The 22,114-nt window shown below is 39.4% G+C and overlaps 1 protein-coding gene across 1 annotated transcript; it reads right to left on the reverse strand.

Moving 5' to 3' along the window:
* Window positions 1-10,466: 10,466 nt before the first annotated feature.
* Window positions 10,467-20,992, reverse strand: Eqtn (equatorin). The gene is made up of 9 exons (XM_052175803.1): window positions 20,917-20,992; window positions 20,549-20,707; window positions 19,430-19,507; window positions 17,940-18,002; window positions 17,307-17,351; window positions 16,192-16,251; window positions 11,770-11,923; window positions 10,774-10,847; window positions 10,467-10,648 (listed from the first exon to the last, which is right to left on the reverse strand). The coding sequence occupies exons 1-9, from the start codon at window positions 20,990-20,992 to the stop codon at window positions 10,467-10,469; spliced, it is 891 nt and encodes a 296-aa protein (XP_052031763.1).
* Between the last annotated feature and the right edge of the window lie 1,122 nt (window positions 20,993-22,114).

Raw genomic sequence — 22,114 nt, forward strand, 5'->3', positions numbered from 1 at the left:
GAGTGCCTGTGCTAACGGTGTCTGTTCAGAAAGTCTTTTCCCGTGCCACTGGGTTCAAGACTATTCTCCACTCTCTCTCCATCAACTGAACAAGTCTTCTAGTGTTTTCTCTGGGTGGCACTTGACAGAACTCCTAAGAGCCATTCCCAAACGAAGCCACCAATGACACACCAACGCAAAATCCATGGCACAGACCTAACATCACAGGGTGAGAGATGAAAGGGGACTGTGTCCCCTTATCTAACCTTAACTGGAAGCACAAATGTTAGAAAAATGTAAGAAAGCTGGCGATTCTTCTGCATGTCTCAGTGACGATCACAAGGGCGAAAGTTCTTGACTTAGGAGAAATAAGTGACTTCGACTGAGTAAATGAATTTACAATTTTGAGTCTTCAAATAATAAAGATAGGCATTATCAATTTGTGATGAACAATGACAATAAAGCTGTTTTTAATGAAAATGGCAGACAATGGAAAATGGCTCAGTAGGAACGGGGTTATTTACTTCCCACTTCCGCCCCCTGGTGGATGATAAGGTCCTAAGCACAAGGGAAAGCTGAGATGTATGCTACATTTTGTGTCACATGGAGATAAATGATACACACCAGTTTTGGGAGTCTGTGAAGTTCTTTTTTGGTCAAGAAATGTTTTTGCAGTATGACAAATCTTTTTAAGCTCTACCTGAGTGGCAAAAAATGTAAGTATTCCACTTTAGACTACATACTTGCCTTAATACTACAGTTGAGTATTTATTAGAATACCAGCCTCATTTACAAACTAAACTGTTGAACATAACATTTTTAGATGTAAGCTACTTACTTTATTACCAGCCAGTGACAACTGGACACTTCAAAGGGATGATTGACTCACAGAACTGCACACAGCCGCACTCAGCAAAAACAGTTCCTTTGTCTACAACAGAATATTGTGTAAAACAACACAAAAATTCCTTTGGAATATTTTTCTTGGGATTCTGACCAAAGCACTTCATGTTTTCAGAATACTTCAGACACCAAGTGAAGGCCATTTCCACCCACCACCCAAATCTCAGAAATAGCAAAATTCTTAAGCATGTGGATCCACAGTCCTGAGAAAAAACTGGATTGAAACATGACCCAAGAACTCAAGAACTGGCTGGGCCATGACAGTCCTAGCAGCACCTCCTGTTTTTTTACTAGGATAATTAAAGATCCATTTTCCTTTATTAATTATGTAACTAACATTTCTCCCAAACGTATTTCAGAAACGAGGTGTGGTCTAACTTTGCTCTTAGAACTCTGAATTTACTTTAGATTATCTGCAGGTTTTGGCAACACACACGCATCCTTTTTACACAATAAGCTTACCCCACATCAAGAGACTTCAATTTGCTGATCATATTCTATGAAGAAATCTACTGAAATCCAAAACAATATTCTGGAAAGGTATCCACTTGAAAAAGGAGGAAGGAGAGATCAGACAATGCCTAGCAACCACAGGATCTAGATTTAACATCAGAGTTTTTCTTTTTCAGAGCTTAGCTATTCAGCCAGAAGTGCATGCTGGCATAAGTTGAGTTCACTGGCTGCTCACTGAGTGTTGTTAAACAGCGTCACGAGAAACAAGAGCCTTCTCATTCTGCAGCTTAAACGTTACCACCTCACCAGAGCTGTGTGTAGATAAACAGTTTCCGCTGTTGCAGGGTTTTGAGTAAGAGAGCAAGCACTGTTCTCAGCCCAGTTTTGCTTAATACAGGGTTGTAAGGTACTAGACACGTGATGGTCACTAAAGATCAATCCGAAATAGTGGCTCGGGGTTTGTTGTCAGAATCTTGTGGGAGTTTGTAAAAATGGAAGTAAGCTTATTAAGAAGAATTACACAAAAGTGAGAGATTGAGGAAAAGTGAGAAAATTAATGAAACATAAAACCTGAGAGAGAGAGAGAGAGAGAGAGAGAGAGAGAGAGAGAGAGAGAGAGAGAGAGAGAAGACATTCATTCATTCAGGAAAGGGTGGAAAGCTATGGAATTCCTTTGTTGCAAGTTGTGTGTGTGTGTGACAAATTTTTGACCAAGGCTGAGGTAAGCTCTGTTAAGATTAGTTCATTCTCTGGGCCAAGGGGAGCCAGAGGCAATAGGGCATGTCTTTCTGGCCTAACCAAGGAGATGATCGTGTTCTGTTCATGGGATGCTGACCCTGCTATGGCTGGTTGAAGCCCTACAATGTCTGACTCCATCTTTGCTGGATTTGTAGCTTGACACTATTGGTCATTATCGGCATCACTACCCTCTGACCTTTGCTGGTGTCTCTGGTGTTCCTAATTACACTAAGCTCCCATTGTTCCCACATTTCTGTGACAAGCATGTATCTTTACTGTGGAAAAGTGTTAATGATAACAGTCAACAAGATGTAGCTGTAGATTTTCTTGGTTACCCTGCATTTAGCTCTTTGGGGTGGTCTGAGGTGGTCTCTTCTGCAGAAGCCTTTCATTAGAAGCCTTCCTGACTGACAATTTAATCTGTTACTATCAGCTGCATTAAGAGCAAGAAAATAAGAAAGGGCATAGAATCTGTGCATGTCTCTCACTGGCTTTAGGGAAGTGTGTGTGTGTGTGTGTGTGTGTGTGTGTTTCCACTCAGGCTCCTGCCTTCTCGACAATTGAGGTCCCTCACTCATGTGCTTCAGTATTCCAAATATTCCCTTGTTAACCCTTAATCTTCCGTTTAACCCCAGCCTTGCTGTGATATGTCAACAATTTGAGTTTTCACCATGAGTGTTTCTTCTCTCACCACCCGCAGGAGGATAGCTTTTGCATCAGAATCACCTTAGTTCTCCCTGACTAGGAAACAGCTACTTTTGATTGGTAATTGCTTTATAAGGCAACATAGAGTATTTGCACGGCTCAATGTCCTGGTCCAACTGTCAACAGGGTGCTCCACCCCACCTCTCCCAGAGCACAGACCATTTCTTTTGACAATTTCCCATGACAACACCTTCACGCATTTCCCATGCTGCTCTAAGACTTTAGAGCACCTTTCTCCAGCCTCCCCAGTTTCCACCATGCCCATTCCCAACATCCCTTGCGTTCCACCTTGATGGAGCCCTAGAGATCACAAGGCAGATGCTGTATTTTTCTTGCCCTGAAGGAAGGCCTCGGCATACACACGAGCCAGCTTCCTAAACATCACTAGGTCAACTTTGCCACACCAGGACTTCTGGAGCTACGGAGACCACCCCAAAAGCACACAACAATCCCCCTTCCAGAAAAGATCCCCAGCATCTCACTGTTAGGCATACCTCAGGACTTGATGCAGGAAGGAATGGAGAACAAGGCTGGCTCTTAGGGCAATGCTGGGCAGACTTGCAGGGAGGGACTCCTGGTTTGGTTCCGAGGTCTCAGGCAAGCTCTTTCACCTACCTCAGCCAGTCTGTAAGAACTAGCCCATAGTACAAGCAGAAGGAAACACTGAGCAGAAGTGATACGATTCAACCCAAGCTATTGCAAGGCAGAACTTAAAGCAGTTCTTGAAGGGTGAGTGAGGGGCATACTAGGAAGCACTGGGCAATTTAGAATGGGGAGATTCCCATCAGTTGCTGGAGAAAAGCAAGCCAGGAGGTCTAGGAAACCTGCTCAGGAAATGCAGATTTATTTACAGCAGAGAGGATCAGCAGTGGACAGGTGTACATGGTCTGTGTGCTCCAAAAAGAATGGAGGAGTGGGCCCTGGTTCTGGAAAGACTCAGTGCAAGAGTATAGGGGAATTCCAGAACAGGGAAGTGGGAAGGGGTAGATGGAAGAATAGGGGGACGGAAGAGGGCTTATGGGATTTGCGGGGAGTGGGGACCCAGAAAAGGGGAAATCATTTGCAATGTAAATAAAAATAAATAAATAAAAAAAAAACATTGAACATTTCTAACACAGACATTTCAAGTGTCATGCAATTACAAAAGGTATTTACTACAGTATTGGTTAATGATCAGTTTTCAAAACATTTGTACATGTAAGAATGCAAATCAATCACTTATGACTTTCTTTTTCTGTTCACATAAAATGTTATTTATATTAAAAAAGATAAATATTCCTCAATATTTTGAACATCAAAAAAAAGAAAGAAAGAAATTAAAGACGTTTTAGAATTTAATGAAAAAACCACAATGTACACAAACTTATGGGACATAATAATATCAGTGCTAAGAGGAAAACCCATAGCTCTGAGTGCCTCCAAAAAGAAATAGGGGAGAGCATACACTAGCAGCCTGACAGCACATCTGATGGCTCTAGAACAAGAAGCAGCAAATACACCCAAGAGGAGTAGACAGCAGGAAATCATCAAACTCAGGACTGAAATCAACCAAGTAGAAACAAAAAGAATTGTACAAAGAATAAACCAAACCAGGAGCTGGTTCTTTGAGAAAATCAACAAGATAGGTAAACCCTTAGCCACACTAACCAGAGGGCACAGAGACAGTATCAAAATTAACAAAAATCAGAAATAAAAAGGGAAGCATAACAACAGAAACTGAGGATATCCAAAAAATCATCAGATCCTACCACAAAAGTCTATACTGAACAAAACTGGAAAATCTGGATGAAATGGACAATTTTCTAGACAGATCCCAGGTACCAAAAATCAGGATCAGATAAACAATCTAAACAGTCCCATAACACCTAAGGAAATAGAAGTAGTCATTAATAGCCTCCCAACCAAAAGCAGGCCAGGACCAGATGGGTTTAGTACAGAGTTCTATCAGATCTTCAAAGAAGACCTAATACCAATACTCTTCAAACAATTCCACAAATTAGAAATAAAAGGAACACTACCCAATTCATTCTCTAAAGCCATAATTACACTGACACCTAAACCATACAAAGACCCAAAAAAGAAAAAGAATTTTAGACCAATTTCCCTTATGAAAATCAATGCAAAAATACTCAAATCCAAGAACACATCAAAACAATCATCTATCATGATCAAGTATGCTTCATCCCAATATACAGAAATATACAGAAATACATCAATGTAATCCACTACATAAACAAACTCAAAGAAAAAAAACTACATGATCATTTCATTAGATGCTGAGAAAACATTTCACAAATCCATTACCCCTTCATGATAAAAGTCTTAGAAAGATCAGGAATTCAAGGCCTATACCTAAACATAGTAAAAGCAATATACAGCAAACCAGTAGCCAATATCAAACTAAAGGGAGAGAAACTTGAAACAATATCACTAAAATCAAGGACTAGACAAGGCTGTCCACTCTCTCCCTACCTGTTCAATATAGTACTCAAAGTCCTAGCCAGAGCAATTAGACAACAAATGGAGGTCAAAGGGATACAAATTGGAAAGAAAGAAGTCAAAATATCACTATTTGCAGATGATATGATTGTATACTTAAACGACCCCAAAACTTCCACCAGAGAACTAAAGCTGATAAACAGCTTCAGCAAAGTGGCTGAATATAAAATTAACTCAGACAAATCAGTAGCCTTCCTCTACTCAAAGAATAAACAGGCTGAGAAAGAAATTAGGGAAACAACACCCTTCACAATAGTCACAAATAATATAAAATACCTAGGTGTGACTCTAACTAAGCAAGTGAAAGATCTGTATGACAAGAACTTCAAGTCTCTGAAGAAAGAAATCGAAGATCTCAGAAGATGGAAAGATGTCCCATGCTCATGGAGTGGCAGGATTAACATAGTAAAAATGGCCATCTTGCCAAAAGTAATCTACAGATTCAATTCACTACCCATCAAAATTCCAACTCAATTCTTCATAAAGTTAGAAAGAGTAATTTCCAAATTCATCTGGAATAAAAAGAACAACAACAAAAACAGGATAGCAAAAACTATTCTCAACAATAAAAGTACTTCTGGCAGAATCACCATCCCTGACCTCAAACTATACTACAGAGCAGTAATAAAAACTGCCTAGTATTGGTACAGTGATAGGCAGGTAGATTGATGGAATAGAATTGAAGACCCAGAAATTAACCTACACATCTATGGTCACTTGATCTTTGACAAAGGAGCTAAAACCTTCTAGTGGAAAAAAGACAGCATTTTCTTTTTCTTTTTTTTTTCTCATTTTATTCTTTCTATGAAGTATCTTAGATTGTCTAAGAACTTTAATTGAGGGACTGAGTGCACCAAAGTTCTCAGAGTGGGGCAATGCTTAGGTTCTCTGAGCTTTTTGTAGGTGAATCTTCAGAAGATGTCCTTAAGTTTTTGGGGTACATTCTTGAAGGGAAATGTTGGACTCTAAACCATCCATTCTCTACTTCCTGGACTTGAAGTGAGTAGCTGATTCTGTTATGTGCTGCCTTTCACCCTGTCTAGTATTTGTACAGAAGACTCAAACAATAGGTCTGTCTGCTTCAAATAAAAAAAAATAGGTGTGACTGTCTGTCTGTCTGTCTCTCTCTGTGTGTGTCTGTCTGTCTGTCTCTCTCTCTCTCTTTCTTCCTGACTCTCTTTGTCACTCTCAATCTCACTCTCTTTGTCTCTCTCTATGTCCTGTTGTGTCTCTGTCTCTCTCTTTTTCTGTCTCTCTCATTTTCAACAAATGGTGCTGATTCAACTAGTAGTTAGCTCATAGAAGAATGCAAATCGATCCATTCTTATCTCCTTGCCCAAAGCTCAAGTCCAAGTGGATCAACGACCTCCACATAAAACCAGATACACTGAAACTAATAGAAAAGAAAGTGGGGAAGATCCTTGAGCACATGGGCACAGGGGAAAATTTCCTGAACAGAACATCAATAGCTTATGGTCTAAGATCAAAATTGACAAATGGGATCTCATAAAATTGAAAATCTTCTGTAGGGCAAAGGACACTGTCAACAGGACAAAATGGCAACCAACAAATTAGGAAAAGATCTTTACCAATCCTATATCCGATAGAGGGCTAATAACCAATATATACAAAGAACTCAAGAAATCAGACTCCAGAGAAACAAATAACCCTATTAAAAATGGGGTACAGAGCTAAACAAAGAATACTCAACTGAGGAATACCAAATGGTTGAGAAGCACCTAAAAAAAATGTTCGACATCCTTAGTCATCAGGGAAATGCAAATCAAAACAACTTTGGGATTCCACCTCACTTCAGTCAGAATGGCTAAGATCAAAAACTCAGGTGACAGCAGATGCTGGCAAGGATGTGGAGAAAGAGGAACACTCCTCCATAGCTTGTGGGATTGCAAGCTGGTAAAACCCCTCTGGAAATCATTTTGGTGGTTCCTCAGAAAATTGGACATAAGACACAACTTTACCACTCCTGGGTATATACCCAGAAGATGATCCAACATGTAAGAAGGACACATGTTCCACTATGTTCATAGCAGCCTTATTTATAATAGCCAGAAGCTGGAAAGAACCCAGATGTCTCTCAACAGAGGAATGGATACAGAATATGTGGTACATTTACACGGTGGAGTACTTTGCTATTAAAAACAATGAATTCATGAAATTCTTAGGCAAATGGATGGAACTAGAATATATCATTCTGATTAAGGTAACCCAATCACAAAAGAACACACATGGTATGCACTCACTGATAAATGGATATTAGCCTAGAAGCTTGGAATACCTAAGATATAATTCTCAGATCATATGAAGCTCAAGAAGAATAGAGACCAAAGTGTGGACGCTTCAGTCCTTCTTAGATGAGGGATCAAAATATCCATGGGAGGAGAAACAGAGACAAAGTGTGGAGCAGAGACTAAAGGAAAGGCCATTTAGAGACTGCCCCACCTAGGGATCCATCCAATATACAGTTACCAAACCCAGACACTTTTGTGAATGCCAACAAGTGCTTGCTGACAGGAGCCTGATATATCTGTCTCCTGAGAGGCTCTGCCAGTGCCTGAAAAATACAGAGGTCAACGCTTACAGCCAACCAATGAACTGAGCACAGGATTCCCCAATGGAGGAGCTAGAGAAGAGACCCTGGAAGCTGAAAGGGTTTGCAGCTCCATAGGAGGAACAACAATATGAATCAACCAATCCCCCAGAGCTCCCAGGGTCTAAACCACCAACCAAAGCGTACACATGGAAGGACCCATGCCTCCAGCTGCATATGTAGCAGAGGACGGCCTTGTCAGACATCAATGAGAGGAGAGGCCCTTGGTCCTGTGAAGACTCGATGCCTCAGTGCAGGGGAATGTCAGGACAGAGAAGCAGGAGTGGGTGGGTTGGTGAGCATGGGGTGGGGGGATAGGATAGGGAGTTTTGGAAGCAGAAACAAGGAAAGGGTATAACATTTGAAATGTAAATAAAGAAAATATCTAATTAAAAAAAGGAAAAAGAAACACTTTGGTTTGAAAGTGGTCCTTTACATCTGTTTTTAAACAATCCTCACAACTCTAAAGGATGGGTGGGGGGGGGGGCCAGAGAGTAAAATGAGGGACTCTTAGCAGCCTTAGTATCACTACCTGCCATCTACCCACACACAACCTTTCACACCTGGAGGCTCCACTGGACTCCTTAGTGCCTGGCTGTACCTAAGCACCTGCAGCCATTTTGGGTCACTGGGCCCTAGCCCACCTTCATGGCTTCAGGTGCCTGAACTGCCAGAACACAGGCTTGCATCTAGCCCTGGAACTGTCAGAAAGGCCCGAGAAATGGCAAAAGGACCTGACTGAGGGGAGCTGATGCTCAGGGCTATCTTCAGTGGCTCAGAAACCATCCACTCTTGGGGCAGGATCAGGGACAAAGTGAGCTCCTGCCCTGTGGTGGATTTTCTCCTATCAGTAGAGGCTTATATAGTCCACAGTCACCCAAAGGTGGAAGCTCACTGCCCTCTCAACCAATGGTGAGGGAAACAATCTGAAGAGAAAAGGGAGTGTAAAGGATTCTCAGAGTGGCAGGGAAGATAAGTGTGTCTATGCTCCACAGGGAAGAAGAAACATCTTCCTAAGCCAAAGATAGTAAAAAGAACTTCTCAGGGGCTGAAATAACACTGGGAAAACTGATATCCTTTGGACTTTCTTGTTCCTCAGGCCCTTTTGCCCTTTCTGGATCATGGCCATTCTCAAGCAAGGAGCTCAGGCCTGGCACGATTCTGGCTCCCCTGAGATTCCATGTTTGTTTGATACAGGGACTTTTGTATCCTAGGCTGGCCTTAGACTCCCTATGTAATTAAACATAACCCTAAGCTCTCCTTCCCCAGTATTGGCATTACAGATGTGTCCCACTAATGCCCAGATTTATTTGGTACTGATCATGGAAACCAGGGCCTTCTCCGTGCTACAGAAGCATCCTACTAAGTACATGCACAGCCCGTGAGATTTGTAATTTGTAAAATACGTAATTTGATTTGTGAAATAAATGTGCCTTTCATAGCATAGTGTCACTCAGTGTGATGCAAGTGTCTGGCAGCCAGTAAGTAAGTCTGTTGGCAAGAAGAGGGCTGATAAAGGTAGTTACATCTGCTTTGGATTTTCTCCACATCCACATACCTGCAACTGACCTGATTCATGCCCTAAGATGGTCCCACTTAAGGATACAGTATCTCTACTTCATAAATTGAAATATCCTTTGTACAGATAGCTTCTGTAGTTATTAATAAACTTGAGTCAGGCTTTGAGGGTTTTTTTTCCCAGTTAAAGCACAATGATCCTGGGAGCTTGGGACTGGAGGAAGAGAGAGCTATATACAATTTAGATAATGAGTCCCTCTCTAGAAAACTGCCTGCTCAGATGACCTCTCTGTGACTTACTGGTACAACATGTTATCCCCAAAGATTACAAGTACTTTTAGAAACGGAGGAAATGTTTTATTTATTATCACGTTTCTGCATGCACATGTACCCATGGCACAGTGTGCCTGGAGATGTCAGGATAAGCAGGAGTTGAGTCCTGGTTTGCTCATTCCACAGTGGGTTCCAGAGATCTAACTCAGGTGGTCAAGCTTGTACGGCAAGCACCTTTCAGCTGAGCTATCTTACTGGCCATGTTTTTCTTCCTGACCAGTGAGAGCATCTGCATAACTTCAAAACTCAAGAATGCCAGCAGTTTCCACCACGGACTTAGTTTTATCTCGTTGGTACCCACTGTTTAGCTAACGAAACATAAGCCAGATGTTTTCTGCTTTGGTGTAGATAGCAGTAGCCAGGCACAGGTAAAGGTGTAAATGCCCTCCTTTAAAGATGAACCTTAGTGTGAAGTTTTATTGATCTAAGGATGAGGGGATTGATGGTCTCAAGGTGGTCTTGGACATACTAGGCGAGTGGCCTACCCCTGAGACCTCCAGCCAGAAAGACCTGTCATAGGATCTAGACTATTCGACAAGTTTAACTTAAATGATTTCCTTGTACATTTTCATTTAAATAACTTATAACAAATAATAACTGTGATAGTTTTTATTGAATATGTCCTTAGGACGTCAGAAAATGTAGATGCCTCTGAAATGTACAGTATCAAAATGAGAACAATTATGTGACACACAAAGATCTGTTTTTATAACCAAAGAATTAAAGTTATTTACTCAGTGATTCTTTCTTCAACAATAGCTGGTCCTTGGATTTCCTCACCAACCACACTCATTGCCTGGACAGTGCTGCTCTCAAAGATGAGTTCTTTACCGGGCTCCTCTGGAGGGAGGAAACTTGACTCGTCAGGAGGGAGGAAGCTTGACTCTTCCGTTAAGACTGTTTGATTGGAGCCTGCAGAAAAATCCATAGGTTTAAATTTTGACCTTCTTTTGCCGGATTGCCTCATCTCTCTGAAGAAGCGTTGCCCCAAAATGTGCTACTTTCTGCACTTTTCGAAAAAGATGTATCTGACACACCTTCTGAGGGATGGAAGTAAGACAGAGTTGCCAGCTCTGGGTTGACGGAGTATTGACTCTCACAACTTTTGTCACTAAAAAGAGAAAACACACCAAGAGTGGTCTTTTGTTGCATAAACTTGTGACTCAAATCAGAAGTTAGAACAGAAATGGATTATATTCAATGTATTTCCTAATTAATGCAAATGGTAGAGTTTTTCTTTCGTTATAGTTATATTGCACTTAATCCTCCTGTGAATGAACCAGCAATACCTGGTGTATGCAGCCTATATCAAACTGCAGTATCAGAATTTTAAAGCCAATAATAAAAGTTGCCATACTTAATAAATGCTTACCAAGGAACACAAAATGAAGTTGAATTAGGGAGAATAAATATCTAACTTTACAGGTTTAATGAACCAGAGAAATACATCATCAAGGTAACACAGTCAAAAGAGCAATAGTAATGATAATCATGAACATTAAAAAGCAATTGTGTGGTGTCAATTAAAAGTAATCTATGGTAGTGTACATCAAAAAGATGTTAAGAGATCCATCAGGCCCTCAGGTTCAAATGGAATTTAATAGCTTTATAAGAAAAGACTAATGATTATTTAAGACAAATGTCTAGGCCTCAAAGGCATAAAATTGCAGATTTTCTGTTTCAAGGTCTTAAGCAAGGCTACCAAAAAATTAAAAATGTTAAATCCCAAGCAAATGAGTGACTTAGAAGAGAATAAACAGCCTTCCCATTCCAGGGCTATTTTGCAGGGATACAGAGGGAGGAGGTGCTGCCTAGCCTCTCTATCCTTCCTAATTAGCTGTGTGCTTATTTAAAACAGTGAGATATTCCCTGAGCAGGGCCCACATTCCTAATGCTTAGAGGAAGTGGATTCAAGCTGCATGCCTTACACATTACTGAGGAGGAAACATATTCCTATCAATCCACAAAGAAAGGACAGAGATAGCATGGTCCCCTGGACTAGTTCTGAAGACCGCAAAGGCCAGTAGGCTTACCGTAGGTGTCTCAGTTTGTACAGTGTGGCAAAACAGAATATCAAGAGGGGAATTAAGAGAATAAGTGTCATCATAGAGATTCCCAGCATTAATTTGAGCTTGATTTCCTCTAGCTCTGACAGTTGGTCTTCATTGGTAGAGTTCAAATCAGAGGCTGGGAGGAAGAAAGAAAACACAGTGGAAAACTGAGCTTTGTACATGCTTTCCTTGAGGGATAAGAAACACAGATTGCATCTGCAGTACTCACAGCCCACTCTTCTGATGCCAGACAATGGCTACGGGAAGGCCACATACACACTTTCTCTCTCGTTTTCAAATGTCTTGGGATCGCTGTACTTAACTCCATTTTATAGACTCACAGAAGCTTTCAAATCCACTAATCAAAATGTTTTAAGCCCAAGGTACTTGTGACAAAATTTTTTTTATGTAGTAGCCTTTCTTCTTGGCTTTACTTCAAAACCAGTTTAAATAACTTATCTTCTCAAAAGAGATTGTTAGAACAATTTACAAGGCACTGGTTCTTCTGAAAGGACAGGGTATGAGCTACTGTTGGCCTGCACTGGTTATTCTTTGGAATTTAAAGTGTGTAGTGTTGCTGGATTCCTCCATAAGGCTTAAGAGATAAGTTTGCCATTTTATTAAGAGACAAACTCAGTGTGCTTATTATTGTGAAAGAAATAGAAATAACTTTTTTAAAATTCCTGAAATGAGTTGAATTACAGAATCATGTCTGGCTCCAGAAACATTTTCGATCTGATAAAATCTGATGGAACTGCTTTTCTTTTGTCAGATGTTTGACCTTCTTGAGAATATGTCTGACTTAAAATATATTTAGTGCTGAGACTTTCTTTCTCACGGTTTGCCTGTGTACACTCTCAGTGCTCCAGGCATCTTCACAACTTTCTAGGTAATGCTTAGGTAATAAGCAATTGCAAATACACACACCCATGTCAATGTTCCCTGACTTTTGAACACTTTAATGATTATACCTGTGATATTAACCCAGAAGTAGAGCTCTTGCTAGCATGTTTGAAAGCCTAGGTCCAGTCCCTAGTACCAACCAACAAACAAAAAAATTATATTGTCCAAGTAGAATGAAATGTGTACAGTTGTGAATGATTGTTAATCAGCCTTGGAGACCCATTTGGGAATATTCAAGCAGATTATATTATAATGAACTGTCCCCCTTAAATACACCTATATTTCCTGTGGTAGTGTGAATAGGTATGGCACCCACAGATTCATGTGTTTCAATGCTTGGCCATATGTAGTGACCTCCATAGGGAGATGTGGCCTTGTTGGAGGAAGGGTTGTGGGGGCAGGCTTCAAGGTCTTCTGTGTTCAAGCTCTGTCCAACATAGAATCAGAGCCCATTCTGGCTGCCTGAAGAAGACAGTCTTCTTCTGCTGCCTTCAGAGCAAGTTGGACAACGTTCAGCCACTCCAGGACCATGTCTGCCTGGATGCTGTCATGCTTCTCACCATGATAATGGACTAAACCTCTGAAACCGTAAGCCAGCCTCAATTAAATATTGCCCCTTCTTTATAAGAGCTGCCTTGGTCATGGTGTCTCTTCACGGGAAAAAAACTAAGACCCTTTCTAAGCTTTTGGGGGGGGGTAGGATCGATTATTCTGGAATTCTCTAAGTAGAACAGGCTGATGGCCTTGACCTCCCAGAGATGTGCCTGCCTCTGCTTCCCTAGTGCTAGGATTAAGATGCTAGTCTTTATAAGTGGGTATGTTCATGCAGTTCTCTCAAAAGAGCCTCTAGCTGCCTTTCTGTTCCCCCTCAAAAAAATCAAGCCACAGCCTCCACCGGATAGAGAGACAGAGACTGAATTACTGAGAACTACTATGATTTTGTAGCTTTCCTTGAGTTCTCCCCTAACCCTAAGTCAGCCCTGTCTCCCATAATCTAGACCCAAGACAGCCTTTACCTGAAGCTTTACTCTCTTGTTCAAAGCCTTCCTCTGTGCCAGGAGCCACATAGGTTAAGCCAGACTAGGGTGGTGGTATAAAATTTCTCATCTACCCATTGTAAACAGAGGTCAGAAACTACCTTTGTTCTCTGCGCTAAAGGAAGCTGATAGAACTGAAGGGTCTAGCTCTTCAGAGCAACTCATAACTGCCTGTGGCCGTGAAGCTGTATCCTCACATTCCAGGAACTGAAAGCTCTATGTCTTTTCAAGGCCCTGTCACGGGTGCCTGCGGTCCATGATGCGGTCTCTCTTAATTGCTTTTACTTCAGGGCTTCGTTGTGGTTGCCTAGGACTCTCCTATCAAAGTACATATGAAAGGTAGTTTGCCCTGCTCTCCCTTTTCTGTGAATCTTTTAGTCTTTCTAACAGTATATTTTTCAAGAGAAGGCCAGAACCAGAGAAGGCTTTAGAATATCTAACCACTGAAAGTCACAGAATTTGGGCTGGCCTTTGCTTTACGCCCCAAATTCTTCATAAAATGGACATGGTGGGAGAAAGCCCATAATGTGGCTAAAGCAGCAGAAAACCGAATAGGCAGTGTGTGTAAATATACACCAGAACACGGTGTGTGTGTGTGTGTGTGTGTGTGTGTGTGTAAATATACACCAGAACACGGTGTGTGTGTGTGTGTGTGTGTAAATATATACCAGAATACGGTGTGTGTGTGTGTGTGTGTAAATATATACCAGAACACAGGGTGTGTGTGTGTGTGTGTGTGTGTGTGTGTAAATATATACCAGAACACGGTGTGTGTGTGTGTGTGCGTGTAAATATATACCAGAACACGGTGTGTGTGTGTGTGTGTGTGTGTAAATATACACCAGAACACGGTGTGTGTGTGTGTGTAAATATATACCAGAACACGGTGTGTGTGTGTGTGTGTAAATATATACCAGAACACGGTGTGTGTGTGTGTGTGTGTGTAAATATACACCAGAACACGGTGTGTGTGTATGTGTGTGTGTGTAAATATATACCAGAACACGGTGTGTGTGTGTGTGTGTGTGTGTGTGTGTGTGTGTAAATATATACCAGAACACGGTGTGTGTGTGTGTAAATATATACCAGAACACGGTGTGTGTGTGTGTGTGTGTGTGTGTGTGTGTGTAAATATACACCAGAACACGGTGTATGTGTGTGTGTGTGTAAATATACACCAGAACACGGGGTGTGTGTGTATGTGTGTGTGTTTGTGTGTGTGTGTGTAAATATATACCAGAACACGGGGTGTGTGTGTGTGTGTGTGTGTGTGTAAATATATACCAGAACACGGTGTGTGTGTGTGTATATCAGAACACCTGATATCCAGTGTGTGAATATATATCAGTATACCTGATATGCAGTGTGTGTGTAAATATATACCAGAACACGGTGTGTGTGTGTGTGTGTGTGTGTGTGTGTGCATCAGAACACCTGATATCCAGTGTGTGAATATATGTCAGTATACCTGATATGTAGTGTGTGTGTGTGAATATAGATCAGTACACTTGATAGTGTGTCCTCAGAAAATGGTAAGAAGCCACTCCATGTTCAGCTGCTTAAGTGCAACATCTGGAGATGAAAACATGTTTCTAAGGTAACCATCATTTGTCATCCCTGCTTTGTCATTTGGCCAGTGATTTGTTATCACTCTACTTTTTAAAATAGCTCAAGGCAAAAGCTACTTTTCTTAAATAAGTTATTACAGAATTAGGCAAACAGATCTTAGATATGCCACCAAACGTATGCCATTTTCAATTATTTACTTGTATGGCAAAAGGTTTGAAGAAAATTAAAACATTGTCTTTTAATACAACTTTCCATTCAAACTAGGAGTTTGGTTCTAGGTACTCATATCGGGAGGCTTACATCCACCTGTAACTCCACTTCCAAGGGATCTTCTGTCCTCCATAGCTACATACATACATGTGGTATACACACACACACACACACACACACACACAGTCTTAACATCAAAAAAAAAAAAAAGAAACCGAAAGAAGCATGGAATATGGGAAAACTGTAGTTTTTGCTATTGTTTTCTTTAAACTTAAAACTCTAAAGAAAAGCCTATTTTTAAAGACCATTATATATAAAACATATATTTTTATTTTATATATTCCACACATTTAAATATATTATGTATATTTTGACATATATATATATATAGTATGTATATATATATATATATATATATATATATATCACTCACATATCAATCTGTTTCAACATTGTATGTCAGAAGAAAGACTGGGAGATAGAAATTGTCCTTGGTAAAGGGCAGCAACAATACTTGAGAAGTCTAATTTGTCTACTGTAGTCAATGTCCTCTCCGATGCAGCATTAGCTGTTTATTACACTATTCCATATACACTACCCTTTGCTATGAGAAGTTCTTTCACAATGCAGCCACTAAAATTCAGCCTATATTTATGTATTTGTTAATTAAAGTACTTGTTCTCACCTGGAATTGGTTGAAAAAACAGATCTTTATCATCCATGCTCACTGTTGTTTCGTTTATAGCTGTTAAAACAATATGACAGTAACATTCACTTACTAAAATGCTTGCATATGTATAAAGGTATGTGTATAATATGTAAATTCCATCCTTACTAATCATTGTAGTGTTGCTTTGTAAAGTGAACATCTCTATAGCTCATGTTCAAACAGAGCTTATCTAATATATATGTATTTTCCATAGGGTTTATCATACTATTAGGGACATTAACAAACTAATACTAGGCTTTGGGGCCAGTTCAAGGTATGACTGATTGTACCTGTGAGGAAACTAAAAATATTTGAAGCTGTCTCAATACTGACAAATGACCTTGAGGCTTCTAAAAATACTGACTTTATGGTAACAAAGAGATTTCCATGAGTAGAAAGTCCTGAATGTAAATACAGATAATGACGGGCTAGTGACTATTATGTGTATTTCATTTTTAGAATGTGTATGTGACACATATATTACTTATGTTAATGTATATCTCTGTATCCACATAGAATACTGATTTGTGCATTGTGCTGTGCAGTGAAGTTATGCTGTACACATTACTTTCATGCACAAGTATACACTGATACTTTTCACTTGTATGTGCATCTTCACGTGTTTATGCACATGCTGCTGCAAGCACAGAGTTGCTGCACTGAGTAGAAGCCTGGCTTAAATGCTGAATCATGAACTCAGTTGGATGATTTTTTGATCTGGGTTCATCTGTTTCTGGAGTCAAAGCTAGAAAATAAGAAGATCATGATAGTTACCTGCAACCCAATGAAAGACAGGAAAACCAACTTTCCTATACCAGCTAGTGTCCTCTTGATTTTAAGATACACTCTAGACTGCAATGTTTGCAGGCAGACTTACTTCTGGGTGCAGAAGACTCAGAAACTGCAACTTTATCATTTCTCCGAGTACAACATTTGCTATTACAAGGGCAGTAAACATGCATATGTTGATTATTGTTAGAAATATTTAAATCAGTTTTGTCTTTCTTATATAAAATGTTATAAATGTCTTTTTATATAAACTGTTAGAAAAATCAAAACATTTCCCCAGTTACCTTACTACATTAATTTACCTTTAGCCAACATTGTCCAAAATGCAGGCACATTGGGGGTTGAGGCTGTTCAAAGAGATAACAGGAGTAACGGATGAGAATCTATTGTCTGCAATTAATTACACACTCACTCAAAAGCCTAGGAAAGTCAACCTGGATTGTATGGCTTCACACATATTTCATAAGGAACAATAATTTTGGCAAGAAAATAAAACAGCAATTTTTTGTTAGTAGCCTCCCATTCCCCAGACCTTCCCTCAAATAATCTTAGGAAACATTAATCATTGTGACCAGAGATACATTTATTCCTTAACCAAGTAGAAACATTTACATTGTCATCAAAAATATGAAAATATAACCCATATGCTTATCTTAGATAAATCTAAACATTTATAAATATATTTTATACATTTACATGTCTATTTATAAATATTTTAAAACTTCTATAACGTTCACTTCCCATTGCTTGTCAGGTACATTTGAAAATAGTATCTTACATATTTGCCACTTAAAAGATTCCAGGCGACTCTAAACAATAGCAGCATGGACTTGTTAGGTATGCTATTCCCTTATGTTCAAAAGAGTGAACGCTAACGGCATAAACCATATAATAATATGCTCCAGATATCAAATACAGTGTAGTAGTCTTAATACTTTTACGAGTGGGTTCATTAGGTTTTTCTTCTTCTTCACTGACAGTTGGTTTGCCGGCTTTCTCTGGGAAAAGGAAAAAGTATTTTCAGCATATTAAAACACTGACCAATTTTCAAGACAAGGAAAGAACAAAGGAAAGAGAATGACTTTTTTTAAAAATTAGAAATGAAGAGGAAGAAAGGCCTTGGAGAATGGTGTTCTGTGAGTATGGAATGCCTGAATAGGGTTAATATGTCCGTGCTCTATGAAAGGGAGTAAAAGCGAGCAACTTGGGCCTTTAGAGGTAATGGAGAGAGCCATTGGGTAGGGCTTTGGTGAGCTCACTAAGCAGGCCTTAGGGTAAACCTTAGCCTATGAGGCATCCTTGCAGAACTGCATCACTGAAAATATTTGGGTTGTACTGGTTAACTTAGCCAGGTAGTAATCTCCATATGGGGTACCATCCCTCAATAGGAAGATTTCTTTGGAGGAACACAATGAATTCACAGAACTTACAAATCCATCACAGGTATCCTGTTATTGAGAAAGGGTAGAAAAGGGGTCCTATTTCTGAAATAATTGATTCAGACAGGACTCGAAACAAAAGACTAATCCCAGCTACAATACAACCATTGAGTCCTACTAAGGAGTACACCACCCAATTGTTTCCATTTGCCTTATAGAGACTATGCTCAAGCAATTTATCATTAGTGAAAGCTACTCTGGAGCTCTTTGTTCATTTGATGGGATTGGAATAGTCAACATGTAGAAGGCACTTCAGTTCTTCTTGACAATCGTCTAGTTGTGTGATGGAATCTAGGATCTTGGATTTTCTTCCTTGTGTACTATGGTTCTCAGTAACTGGTAATGTTGAAATTTCGAGGTGTCTGCGATACTTAAGAGTCAGTTAGCTGTATCTTATTCCACACAACTCAAGATGCTTGATCTTCACAAGCAAGATGCCCCTGGTAAATTAACTACATTTGTCCTAAAGTGTGAGTACCATAGGCTTGGAATTGTTCAAATACTCCGTTATGTCAAGTAAATTTGTTAGTAATTAGGCATTAATGAGTCTGCCCCAGCCACAGCAATAATGAAATTGCCAAAGCCAGAAAAAGGCCACTTTTTGCTATTTCACACCCTTCAAAATATAAAAGTATAAAAGCAAAGAAAAAACACGAATATGGGTTTAAGAAAGGTAATAACCTGGAATACTAAACTTAGTTAATGTTTCCTTCCATGCAAACTGAAAAATGGGAGGTTTAGAAAGGAGAAACTCTGCCTGCCTGCCTTCTAGAGTGGTCGCTGTAATGGCCGTGGAGGTTTACCAAATGTTACAGAAGAGAATGTGTGTGGGGTGGGGGAGGGAGATGACAAAACTCTGCTGGCTTGCAGAAGCACAAGATGAACTGCAGAGGTGAAACCCTGGGCCTCCCCCTATTTCCCCCGGGGCTCTTCTGGAATCCTAATGTCTTGGCGTAGACCGCACCGAAGGTGCATTCAGTACTTACTCTTCTTCATAGCAAATTTCACGTCAGTTGTGGCAGTCACAGATATTTCAGAATTCTCACTTGGTGTGGTGAACACATCTACAAAGAAAATCTCAAGTCTTTAGTAAATCACTTCTTACTCATTACATTTTTTTTTCTTCATAGTTTTTTTTAACTTTAAAAAGAATCCACTGACTACAGAAAAATGATTATAAACAAAAAATATGAGACATTTTTCTTCTTCAAAGGAAGTAGAGCAAGGGGGTGAGATGAAAATTCATGAGGAAAAAAATCAAACTAATTTTCTTGTAATAAATAATCATGAGAAACGATTGTGGAAATTCATAGAAAATATGTATGTGTGTTTATGATGCCGAAATTGACTTTTAGAAGCACAGTACTGTCACTAGGTTCTAAACTCAATGTCTAAGAAAAAGGCAGGGATAGAGATGTGGCTGCTGAGAATATAATTAAAACGAAGTCAGATTGGAGTATAGTGCGCTCTTAATTGGCTTTGTCTAATGTTATTGCACCAGGAGGAAATCTGTATACAGAAACAAGGAGGTTATTGTATGAAGAGGGTGAGGCACAGATTAAGCTGATGCTTCCACAAGCACCGGAACACCTTGGCCACAGCGGCTGAGGGAAGCAAGGAAGGGATCTCAACCTGTGGGAAGAAGGGAACCCTGACTTATCTGGTTTTTTGATTTGGGATTTCCCAAAAGTATAGAAAAATAGTTTTCAATTGTCTTGATCCTCTTAATCAATTTGTGGTGTTTTGCTTTAGCAACCTTCAAAAGTGATCCACACTTCAAAATAAGTTTTGGCTAACTCGCCCTTGAATTAGATCCGTTGTCGCTAAAGGGTGACAGTGCCACGATGAGCCATGGGCAGACAAACAGTGGCAAAGACAGCTGTCCCATTTCATAGCACCTCATGAGGAGTTGTAGGAAGCGAGGCTTTAACTTTACCTGCTGAAATGTCTACAAAGGAAATTAGAAATTCAAAACTGGAAAACAAACCATGGGAGGTTACAAACCAAACAACAAAACAGACAGACACAAACAAAGACAAGTCAAACCAGTGCCACCATATTTTTGCATCAACTTTTGATATATGCTATTAACTTAAAAAACTCACATTGTTTTATGTCTTTATAGTAATTGCCAGCTTTTTCATTGGTAGGAGCATCGCCTTCATTCTCTTCTGATTTTCGTAAACCAACAGAATTCTCATCTGTTTTTTTTTCTTCATCTGCATAATACTGTTCTTCATCTGAAAGCATCATACCAGGGTCCTCTAGAAAGGAAACATGACCTACCATTGAACAGAAGGTGTTAGTTTTCTTTACTGTTTCGTCTCACTGAAATTTTTTCACAATTAGAGACTGAGATTTAAAAGTTAAATTATATTACACCTCCACCATTCAATCACCGTGCAGAGAATTTCCATATTCTGACTCTACAAGAGTTATCCTTCTCATTGACTAATTTTAAATTTTTACTTACGTTCCACAATGGGCTGTCGACTGATAATGTGTGGGAGGAAAACCCCAGATAAAAAGATCAACAGCATAAAATCCATCGGGAAATTGGTGTGATTTATCCAGCAATCTACTGTCTCCTCAGGACTTTGTCTTGTGTCCCAGCAGGTCCTAAGACTCAGTAGGACATTATGACATCACTGTTCTTGGGAAACAGAATGCCAGGGAAATACCCAGAGCCTTGTGCCTCTGTCTCATGACCATTGTACGTTTGGTGTTAGGATGTTTTTAGTTTTTTAAAAATAAACTTTAAATTTTTTTCAGGGAAACATGATACACGTGTTTTCATGAAATAATGTTAGTTATTAGGTCATGACTTATAAAAATTTTGTTGATAATTACATAAACATTTAAGGAATTTGGGGATTTTGTTTTTAATGACATGTTTTAGATAGCTGCAGTCTGTTAAAAACAAAACAACAACAATAAAACAAATGAAACAAAACGAAATGAAAATCTAGTCAAAGAAAGCAAAATTCACAACTCAATCCAAATACCCTATAAGTTCTGGTTCGTAAACTATTTCACTATAGCTTTGTAATAAAACTTTTATGAAACAACTTTCTTTAATTTTAAGATGTATATTCATTATAAGATATAAGATGTTTTGTTTAATACTTTTTTCAACGAAGCCCAACTTTTTCACATTTCAACAAAGAAAGTGACCTAATACTTAGCTAGTTAAAAGGAGACTTGAATAGCAATGTACTTACATAATACAATATAAGTATTATATTACATAATACATAAGTATTACATACTGACATACTTACATATATTGCATACTTACATAAGTACAATGTAATTATGAATTACAGACTAACAATGAACAATAAAGACAGAGGACAAATGGGCATTATTATAGGATCAGCAGAATTTGAAGTGTGCTAACTTTAATTATTATCATGATAACCCTTTCACAGCAGATGATATTCATACTCAAACCATACATATTGGGAAAAACAGCATAACATCATAGGACTTTTGTTTGTCTTCAGTGAAGAGAAAGGTCCAAGTACAACCTGTGGTCTATCACTGATGGTGCCTGGTGATGTGGAGCAGAGACTCGTCAGAGTCTAATTGCTTACAAGGATACAGGAAGCAGAGATAATGTGTCAAAAGGAAAGAAGGACAAGCCAGCCAGGCTCTTGACCAAAGTCAGT

Source organism: Apodemus sylvaticus, chromosome 3, assembly GCF_947179515.1.
Source record: "Apodemus sylvaticus chromosome 3, mApoSyl1.1, whole genome shotgun sequence".
NCBI classification, from domain to species: Eukaryota; Metazoa; Chordata; class Mammalia; order Rodentia; family Muridae; genus Apodemus; species Apodemus sylvaticus.